The 10,793-nt window shown below is 45.3% G+C and overlaps 1 protein-coding gene across 1 annotated transcript; it reads left to right on the top strand.

Annotated features, from left to right (window-relative positions):
* Positions 1-217: 217 nt before the first annotated feature.
* LOC100913847 (serine protease 38-like) lies at positions 218-10,593 on the top strand. Its single transcript, XM_031960395.1, has 5 exons — positions 218-551; positions 755-917; positions 4,070-4,347; positions 8,337-8,479; positions 10,021-10,593. The coding sequence occupies exons 1-5, from the start codon at positions 503-505 to the stop codon at positions 10,264-10,266; spliced, it is 879 nt and encodes a 292-aa protein (XP_031816255.1). The 5' UTR covers positions 218-502; the 3' UTR covers positions 10,267-10,593.
* The last annotated feature ends 200 nt before the right edge of the window (positions 10,594-10,793 follow it).

Below are 10,793 nucleotides of genomic sequence, written 5' to 3'. Positions count from 1 at the left end.
CGTGGTCTCTGCTCCCAGCCCTCTCGCCTCCGGCCGGCCCCTCCCCCATCCCTGACCTCTTGCTGGACATCTCCCCTCCTCCCTGCTCTTCCACCTCCCCCGGGTCACTCTCTCACCCACACAAGGCCGGTCCCCCCTTCCTGGTGACTTCCCCCTAGGTTCTGTCTGCTCCCGGACCCCTCCCCCTTTATCGCGTTCCCCGTAGCGTCCCCCACCGACTATCTTATCTTCTTTAGCCCACCCCCTCCCCGCGCGGCTGCCTCTCCATCACTTCCCTCACTTCTTTCCCGTTCCGTCCGGGACTTCTGGTTTCCGTGGTTTTGGCGGGGGGGAGGGGTGTCTCTAAGAGGACCCCTTCATGCAGATAGAAGACGTTTCTGCAGCCTCAGAGACACGCTCAGGACCCTCACCCCCCGCAGGCTCCCCTCCCTAATGACCCGCCCTTCCCCACTGTCTTGGGAACTCGGGGCTTCCTCCCCCCTCCCCCCCTCTGGTGCAGCTCATGTCTCTCTCATTTCTCCCAGGCTGTGGCTGCTGGAAAAGCAATTCAGGTAGGAGGGTCAGTGTCTGAAACCTTCCCCCAAGCGCCTGCCCCCGGGGGGGGGGGACGGCGGCAGAGAAGCGCCCCCTGCGACCACCACCACGCACGGGGGCCCCCCCTACGGGCCGAGAGCACTCCCCAGCAAGAGCTCTCGTGTCTGTTCTCTCTGCCCGCTCTCCTCACGGCTCCGTCCCTGTGACTTTCCTTTCCCAGAGTGCGGGCGGCCCTTCCGGGAAGGGAAGATCATCGGGGGCCAGGATGCCCTGGATGGGAAGTGGCCGTGGCAAGTGACCTTTTTCTTCAGGGGCTACCACACCTGCGGAGGCTCCATCCTGAGCAAGTACTGGGTGCTCACAGCCGCCCACTGCTTCGACCAGTGGGTACTCGCGGGTTCGGGTCACGTGGGGCGGACGCCCGGGAGCGGGGCGGAGGCGGGCCTGGGGGCGGGAGCCCCCCCCCCGCGACGGCTACTTCCGAAAAGTGCGGGCGGAGGCCTTTCTCCCAGAAGCCCCCTCGGGCTTCCCTCCGTGACACCTCACTCAGTCCCACTTCTGGAGGCACAAACAGCCGATCAGATCAGACGCAAAGATAGACACCTGGCTTACGTCACTTAGTAGTAGAAGTGCCCTAGAGAAGGGAGGGAGTGTGCTGGGTGAGCCCTGGCCGGGGCTGGGTTCCCCGGGCAAGGCCCGGGCAGTGGGAAAGGGCGCGTCTGAGCTGGCTTTGGAGGGTGAGGGACTCCAGCAGGGGAAAGAAGAGGCGGGGAGAGGGCGTTTCAGGCAGAGGGCGCGGGGGAAGAGAGCGTCGCGGCCCGTGCGGGAGAGGAGACAGTGTGAGGAAGGCATAGAATTCATTCGGTCATTCATTCAGCGCGTGCGCGCAGCCACCCACGGCCTCCTAAAGACAAAACAAGAATCGCCCGGCCTTTGAGAGGGAGACAATGAGGTGAAGTGAGAAAGTGATGGGCCCTGAAGGCCGGGGGAAAACTGACTTTTCTCTGGGAGGCAGGAGGGAGCTATTGGAAATTTCCAGAAGGCCAGTAGTAGCAGGATCAGATCTGTGCGAAAGACCGTTTCCGCAGCATGTGCGAAGACGCGCCTGGTGCATTTAGGATGGTCCTGATGGGGAATGCGTATGGCAGGGACAAGGCATTTTAACTCTGCAATTAATCAGACACAGCTGAGGTAGATACACGAGTGTGACAGTTTCCATCGCCCATTTACAGTTCTGTTGATATTGGTGAATATCACAACTGTGCTATTTGCAATTGTCAGAAAGAGGGTGAGCCCGTATAGTTTGAAAAGTTCTCCCTGACAGAGAATAGGTCTTAAGTAATCCCTGGACCATGAACAGCAAGTGTTCGTGGAATTATTCAATACTGGCTCTCTCCACTCCTCCTCCTCCTCCTCAATTGAGGGCACTTTATGTGTTGCTCACCCTGGATACTCAATTTCCCAGTTTAGGTTCTTATTGAAAGAAATCTGCGTAGGAATGGTCACCTTACCAGCCTTCTGTCTGCTAGAGGTACACGGCCCATCCTATAATTACCAACATGTATTTGGCTTCTTTCTCATTTCAGCCAGCATTGATTAATAGGTTAATTAGTTTTGATAAAATATTTTTCTTTTTTATTCTTTGTTAAAAGGGGTGACTGAGGAAAGAGGGCAGAGGAACCAATTTTTTAATGTGTGTAGATGATAGAAAAATTGAAAATATCTATAAATATTTTAAAATATATAGTCTGGAAGGAATTTCTGCTACTATCCAGCTCCACTGAGAAGGAAACATTCTGTTTTATGAACTTAAGAAAATCCAGTTTTCTGAATGAAAGGATTCTTGTGCAGATAATAAAAAGCTGGCTTCCCCAACTGACTCTGTGTGACCACAAGCAAGCCATTTGACCCCTTTATTTGTGTTGTAGTGGCTAGAGAGTGCTGGACATTAAGTTAGTCAGTCAATAAGCATTTATTAAGTGTCAGCCAAAAACAACTCAGTGGCTCAGTGGATAGAGATCTTGGCTTGGACTCAGGAAGATCTGACTTCAAATCCAGAATCAAATGCATACTGGCTGTGTGATCTTGCAGTAGTCATTTAACCCTTGTTTGCCTTAAATCTCCTAGAGAAGGAAATGACAAACCACCCCAGTATCTTTGCCAAGAAAACCCCATGGAAAGTTGGATAGGTATGAACACAAGGAGATAGAGGTAAAAGATAGTGTCTGTCCTCAGGGAGCTTGCAATCTAGTGGAAGAGTCAATATGCAAAGAACCACATATAAACAAGATACATAAGGCATAAATGGGAAATAAGTAAAAGAGACAAGGTTCTAGAGTTAAGGGAAAATAAGCAGAGGCTTCCCGTGGCAGGTGGGATTTTACTTAAGTCAAGGAAGTCAGGAGATGAGGATCAGAAAGAAAAAATTCCAAGCTTGGTTAAGTGTCCACAGACTTTGGCGCCATGTGAGTGAGTCATGGTCCCCCATGACCTCGGAACAGGAAAGGGGGTTCTGTGCCTCACTGTGTTACTTCTGGTCATTTTGAGAACTATTGTCAGGACAAAGCCAGCCGAATACTGCCTCTGCTTTTTTTTAGAGGTCCCATAGGTGCTCACTTTTTCTGGTTCAATTAAGGAGTCACACATGACTGGAAATTAGCCCCCACAAATTGGTGTCCATGCTGAAAACCCTAGAGAAGAGTGAACTTAGGATGACAAGACAGCTCACACAGAGACCAGCTTATGTTTACAAGGGATACTTGTGCATCTGTAACACATTTGTTCCTTATAAATAGCATTAGGAGTTCATGGCTACAGACATATCTCTTGGAGATGCAGAAACAGCATCCCACAGGCAAGGAAACTGAGACTTAGAACAGCATCCCACAGGCAAGGAAACTGAGACTTAGAACAACTTCCCACAGGCAAGGAAACTGAGACTTAGAACAGCAAACCAGCCCAAGGTGGTAGTTACTCAATATTAGAAGAAAGATTTCAACTCACATCTTCTGACTCTACATTTTTTACTTTTTCTAGGAGTTCACAATAAGCATTTAAATAAGTGCCAGGCTTTGCTAGAGGAACTGAGGGAAGGATCATAGAATACAGATTTGAATTTGAACAGACCATATAGAAATAATCCAACCCAACATTTACAGATAGGGAAACCGAGTCTCAGAGAGATTGTGATTTGCCTGAGGTCACTCAGAACCAGGATTTGAATCTGGGTCATTCCACCTCCCAAATCCAGAGGGACTGGCACTCCATCCACCAAGCCATGCTGCCTCCCCAAATAGAGCGCTTATGACTGGGTTTGGTTATCATTATAATAATACTATCATGTGATATTGTAATATAATGATATAATGTCATAAGAGTATATGCTGTGACTCCCATGTCTTAGTGCCATAGAAGGGCAGAGAAAAGAGAGTCTATGTGGGCTAGGAGCGGTCAGAGAAAGGCTCCCCCCTCCAAGGAGGGTACTTCATGGGGTCGCCCCCCAGACTCAGGTGCCTTTTTCTTCCCGACTCTCCAGGACCCTGGATCTGCTGGAGCATTTCAAAGTGTATGTGGGCCTGACAGACTTAAAGTCCATCAACAGTCACATTCAGAAGCGCGGGATCAAGCAGGTGATCATCCACCCGCTATACAAGCTCACTCACCCAAACGGGCACGACATCGCCTTGGTGCAGCTGAGCAAGGCTCTGAAATTCAATTACCTTGTCCTCCCTGTCTGCCTCCCCAAGTCCAACATCAATCTAGACACCACAGAGACATGCTGGATTACGGGATGGGGAAAGATGAGAGAATCAGGTGGGTAGATATAAAAGTGGGGTTCAGGAGTGGTCTGGGGAGGGTTCAAGAAAGCACTGAGGGGGTGGATGCATTGAGCCCTGGTCCCCCCACCTCCACCCCAACACAAACCCCCAGGGCCAGGAAGCAGACTCTTTTACTTTGGCCCAAGCAGCTGTGGGGTTTTGGGGGAGTGGGAAGAGTTCAGGTTCAAGTGGGGTAGGTCCCCCAATTGTGCAGAGGTCTTGGAAGAGGAACTGCCTATTCCCCAGAGAAGGCTGCCCCTTTCCCCCCCTCCCCCAGGGGAGTTTATGGAAGAAGAAAGTATGTCACAGTATTGAGTGCCACATGACAGGACCATGACTTAAGGATGAGGATGGTGGCCCCAGAGGGAGGGTGCATGTGCTTCTGGGGAGAGTTACACCTTAGCACTACCTATCCTAGAGGCCTGTGGGGGAGAACATTTCCCTCTCCCTCACCACCCAATCAGAGGAATTTTTTCTTCAGAAAAAAATCTTTCCCTCATCCCTTCCCTCCCCCAATCATCACTTTATCTTACTTCAAACCCTTCTTACCCCTGGTTTAAACTTGTATAATTCCCTATTAGATGGAACGCCTGATCCCTTTCACCTCCCCTCTCCAAAGATAATCCACAAAACTGTCCAAATAATTATCCTGAGGCAAAGGTGGATCATGTCAACTTCCTCACTCCAAAACTTTCTGCAGCTCCCTATTACCTCCCTCTTTGGGCCTGTCTCCAATAACTGATGCTCTGCCAGGACTCATTAATTCCTCAATCGCTGATATGTTTACTCCATTCTCTTCTCCAGTACCAGTTGGAAGCCCTTACTTCTGTCCCCTTCAGTTTCCCCAGCTGTAAAATGGATATCATAATAGCACCTGCCTCCCAGGTGGTTGTGAGACTTAAATGAGAAATTGTTTGTAAAGCGCTTAGTGCAGTGCTGGGCACACAGGAAGAACTTGCAGGTTTCCCTCCTCTTTTCTTCTTTCCCCTTCAGTTTTCCACTCCAGATCTTACCCACAAATTCACACATTCTGGAATATCTGTTCCATAATTAACATCTATTAGCACAATTCATTAATTATTTAACATAATTGACATCATAAACTTTTTTCCATCTAGAAACTCTATCTACTCTTCCACCAAATTGTCCCTCTTGTGGTCTGCTGTCACTTATTAAGGCTCAAGTCTTATTTCTGAGACTCCCTAATTATATTAAAACTTTCTGAGGGTGGAAAATGTGTCTTATGCATTATTATATGCCAGCATAGGCCCTTATACATTGTGCCTGCTTAATCAACATTTATTGAATTAGAATGAACTAAATAGGTAGCAAAGGTTCTATGGGAGATGTGGAAGTATTGTTGAGTCTTGAAGGCAGTTTAAGATTTAGAGAGGTAGAGAAAAGAGGGGCAATTATTATGGATGGAGAGATCTAGCAAAAGTAGAGTGATGAGTGCCTCGTGTTCAAAAGAAATTAGAATTCATGCTGGCTATGTCCAGGAGATTCAGGTTGGAGAGCAGTGGACCTGACAATCTCTGAGGTTACTTTCAGCTCTGACATTCAATGCTCATGGAAACAAAAAATCTCAGAGTTGGAAAATATTCAAGGTCATTAGGTTCAGTCTGTGCTGGACAACAGTTTCCTTTGAAGCCAATGAAACAGGTGTTCTATGTTTTAAATACCCTCCCATAATCCCATGTTTGTTCTCTAAGACAAAAGGTCTTTACCTCATTTGTGTCATGGAACCCTTAGGTCGACTGGTGTCATGGATCCCTTCCTTGCATGATATTCTCAAATGCATTCGAGAAAAGAGATTACAAAGGAGATCAGTTACATTGAAGTACAGTTATCCATAGTAAAAAAAAAAGTTAACAAAAGAAACCAATTATATTGAGATAATTATCAAAATTAAAAAAAAAAAACTTAAAATGGAACCCAGCTTCTAACCCCCTTTTATAAGATTCCTTCCATCTCTAACATTCTGTGATTCTACAAAGCTTAGTTAAAATAATGCATCCTGAGTCCAGAATTAGTGAATAACTTCTATTGTACAAGAATGACCTTTGACAAGGAAAGACTGCCAAGGAAGGTTCCTTAAAGGAAGGAGGAGAGAGAAAGAAACATTGGAGAATTGTAGGAAAGTAACATGACTAGAGCAGAGAGATGAATCTGTAGAGGTCAACAAGCAATTGTTAAACACCTACTATATTCTAAGCATTGCCCTGAACACTGAGATGGGATGGAAATTAGTGGAAGTCAGACCTGGGAATGTAGATTTTATTGGTTATATGTTCTCCAAATGCTGTAGTCCACATTTGCAAAAATGCACACAAGGTCAGGTCCAAGAAGGCATCATTCCCTTCCCATCCAGCCATTTCGAGCCATTAAACCAGCCAACCCCATTCTACCAATGTTGTATGGGTGTCCATGCATATCTTTTTGTACCCATTCCATAAATCTAGCCATACATATATCTCTTCTAAAACTCTTTCCCTATCTACATATGCTTCTATCTGTCTAGCTTTATATCTCTCCATTTATTCATCTGTTTATTCATAAGACCATGTGCATCCTCATAATAACCTGCAATTACCAAACCCTTTACTCACAAATAATCTGTGGAGTACCTAGTGCAAAGATTATTAACCCCATTTTCCAGATGAGGAAATGGTGACTTGTACAACACACACATACATGCATGTATGTAAATTTTAAAATGTGTATGTATGTATATATACATACAAACATGCTCATATACACATACAACAGACACAGACATATACACAAACTCACCACAAAAACACATATACAATCACCACGGCACTTTGTCATTTTACATTTATATTTCTCACAGGCAAGAAAGTACTCTGTAAATTTCTTTACTTTTTTTTGGCAAAGGGGTGATGGGAAACCGAATGTACAGTTGGCAATAGAGAATCATTGAAAGTTTGTCAGTACAACACAGATGCATCCAAGGGCAGCCTTAGGGAGATTCCTCAGCACTGTATGTGCCAGATGAATTAAAGGGGGAGAAACTGATGGCAGAGAAATTCCCTAAAAATTTATTTTAAGTATCTACTCTGTTCTGGGAACTGGGTTGAACTCTGTAGGAAATAGAAAGCTGAACTTAGATAGTCCCTGTACTCCCAAAGCTTCTAGTCTTACACTGCACAGAGCATTTATTGAGCACTTACTGAGCATTTACTATATCCTATTCTCTATGGTAAGCATTGGGCAGACAAAAACAATCTACCCAAGACTGTCTCTGCACTTGGAAGCTTCCATTCTAATGAAGGAGACTAACACATAAAGGAAGATAAGATGTTTCCAAAGATACCCTGGTATAGTTCCTACTCTGATGTGACATAGGGATCAAAGCCAGTTAGAGACTCTTGAAATTCCACACTTTTCTTCAGTTCCCACAGTTTTTTGCTCGTGATTAATCATAATAATATGTAATAATACATATATGTGACAATATATTACAACAATATAATAATAAGCATTTTATATAAGCCTTAAAAGTTTGCAAAACATTTTATATATATTACATTATTTTGGGCTTCCAGTAACCCTACAAGATAGGTACTGTAGACATTATTTTTCCCGTTTTCCCAATGAGGAAACTGTTAAATGATATTGTGGTCACCTAGCTCCTAAGGGACCTAAGGTGAAATTACAAGCTATTTCTTCTTGACTTTCCTACCTCCCAGGCCACATTCCTCTCTATCACCTACCTCTCTCTCTCTGGTCACTCATCTGTTAAGAGGGGCTGTTAACCCCTGGCCAGAACAGCATTCTGCAAGAAAGGTGGAGAGAGCAGAGACTAGAGTCTCATTCTTGCCTCTAACTTCCTATGTGACCACGACCAGCTCCCCTTCCCTTCCAAGGCTCCTCAGCTTGCTCATTGGGAAACAACAGGGTCAGGCTACAGGCTCCTGAAGGTGCTTTCATTGCTAATGCTCTCTGATCCGACCCTCCCAGGTATAATGGTAGACATTCTTCAAGAGACTGAAATACCTCTTCTTGATCAGTTTTTGTGTCAAATCCTCTATGGGAGCATATTCTTCATCCAAGAAGACATGATTTGTGCTGCTGACCTGTCCCTCATGAAGAGCCCCTGCCAGGTAAGTGATGCTGGACTGAGCAGGTCCAGGGAAACAAGGGAGCAGATTCGCCAGGAGGTTCAGCTTGGGCTGGTCGATTAAGAAAAAAAGAAAATATATACCTTGGGCAGGTATATGTAGTTGGAGAGTTCAGAAGGCAGGAAGAGATTCAGAGCAGCCCTGGTGAGTGGGATGGGTAAGCTTCAACTCATGAAAAGCATGACTATGTGTCATAGTGAACAGACTGCTTAAATGGAGTCCAAAAGAACAGGATTCAAATTTCGTCTTTTACTGGTAATTTTTTACTTTGGGCAAATCATTCAACTCTTTGGACTTCAGTTTTTTCCTCTGTAAAATGATGGAGAAGCTTTTACCCTAGAGGGGAAATCCATTCTAATCATGGAAGACCTCACATGAACCAAGTCACAGAGATGGAAGAAAGCAGAATAAAAATAGAGGTTAGTCCAATATGGTTGGATCTGATGACCTCATTCCAATATCCTATTCCAAGGTTTATTCCAACTATCAATAAATCTGTCATGTATTAAGTGCCTAATATATAAAATGTACCCTGCTGGGAAGAGAGGTGGAGGGAAGGAGAAATACAACATTGTGATCTACCCATTGGTTACTGCAAGGAAAGTCTAGTAGAGGAAGGAGCAGATTTCCAGGTAAGTAGAAGACATAACATGTACCAAGTGCATCAGAAATGTCTTAGGAGGAAACCTAAAACTATCTCAAATAGGGGCATCAAGGACAGCTATTTGGAGGAGGTATGTTTGAACTGAATTTTGATGGGTTTGGATAGGAAGGAAGAGAAAATGATGGGGGAGACAATGGGAGAGACAAAGGGTAAGACAGTCTGGCTAGGATATGGAGTCTGTAGTAAATGCGCGCTGGATAAAAAGATGGCATCAGAATATGGGGGCTTTGAATGACAGGAAAAGGGAGCCATTTAAAGTCATGGTCAAAGATATGTAGAAGGCACTTATGGGGTATGGGTAGAGAATGGGAAGGGAAAAGTTGTTCACAAGTGTGAATCTAGGCAGAATTAAAAAAACATAGGAGCTGACATCAAAGGTCTTGGATCAAATACTGATTCTCAGCATCTGTGTTTCACTAGGGCAAGATACTTAACTTGAGATCCAGTTTTCCCATCTGCCAAATGAAGAGGTTAGATTGATGTCTAAGATCTCTCCTGATCTCTCCTGACTTTAAATCCTACAACTATAGGGTTTCTCTTTCAGCCTCATTGGATATTTCTTCTAGATTCAGTTTGCTGTTAGTTCTTTATTGAACTTGTTGAACATAATTGAATTTTTGGAGCACTGGGTTTAGAGTCAGGAGAAGCTGGATTCAAATCTAGCTTCAGACAATTACTGTGGTGACTTTGGGCAAATCATTTAACTTTTCTGCCTTAGTTTATTATCTGTAAAATGAGATTAAACCCAGGAACCTCTGTAAGGTTCACCCCACGACTCCATCAATGATCCCATGACAAGAATCAAACTTCATTGCTGCCCCAACTCATTATTAACTGATTTTCCCCTTCCTCTTTTCAGGGCGATTCCGGAGGACCCCTTGTCTGCAAATTCAATGATACCTGGATCCAGATAGGGGTGGTGACCTGGGGCAAAGGATGCTCCATCCCTTTATACCCTGGCGTTTTTGCTCGAGTTCCATACTTCTCCACATGGATCTCTAACAGCATCCAATCCGTGATCATCTCCAGATCAACAATCATTGCCGTTTCTTGGATGACTTTATCAACTGCACTGCTGTTTCTCCATGTCCTGAGAACCCAATGACTGTCCCACCTGCTCCTTCCTCCCTCCCTAGCATCTTCCTCCAAATGCCTTCTCAGTCTTAGAGCTTGACCCCCTTCTCCCTCCATCTGTCCTGTCCCCTGATGCCACCCTATCCCCTGTGGTAAGGGACACAGGTGAATGCTGGGTCCTAGGACAGACAAGGCATGAGAAGGGGATGATGGGGAACTGGCTGCTCGTGTGTGGAAGCCAGGGTCTGAATCTCCTGGGATGGGGTGGTAGGCACTGAGGGGGCCACGGGTCACAGGGACTGAGGTTGCAATGATCTAATTAAACTTGTAAAGGAGAAAGTGATGGAGTTCTGTATTTGTCCTCAGGGAAGACAGGCTTAATTCCATGGATATCCAAGGGGTGTGTCTACACCGCAACATGGGAAAAACATCCAAAAAAAAATTGTGCTGTCAAAGCCTATATTCTCCAGCACTGAGGAATCTGGAGCTAGACAAGGATTTAGAGAGTCAACCTCAATTCAATTAAGTTCAGCAGCCATTTCTGAAAAAAAATTAGAT

Source organism: Sarcophilus harrisii, chromosome 1 (assembly GCF_902635505.1).
Source record: "Sarcophilus harrisii chromosome 1, mSarHar1.11, whole genome shotgun sequence".
Taxonomy (NCBI): domain Eukaryota; kingdom Metazoa; phylum Chordata; class Mammalia; order Dasyuromorphia; family Dasyuridae; genus Sarcophilus; species Sarcophilus harrisii.
The sequence above is the reverse complement of the archived record's forward strand: the minus strand, read 5'-3'. Positions and strand labels throughout refer to the sequence as shown.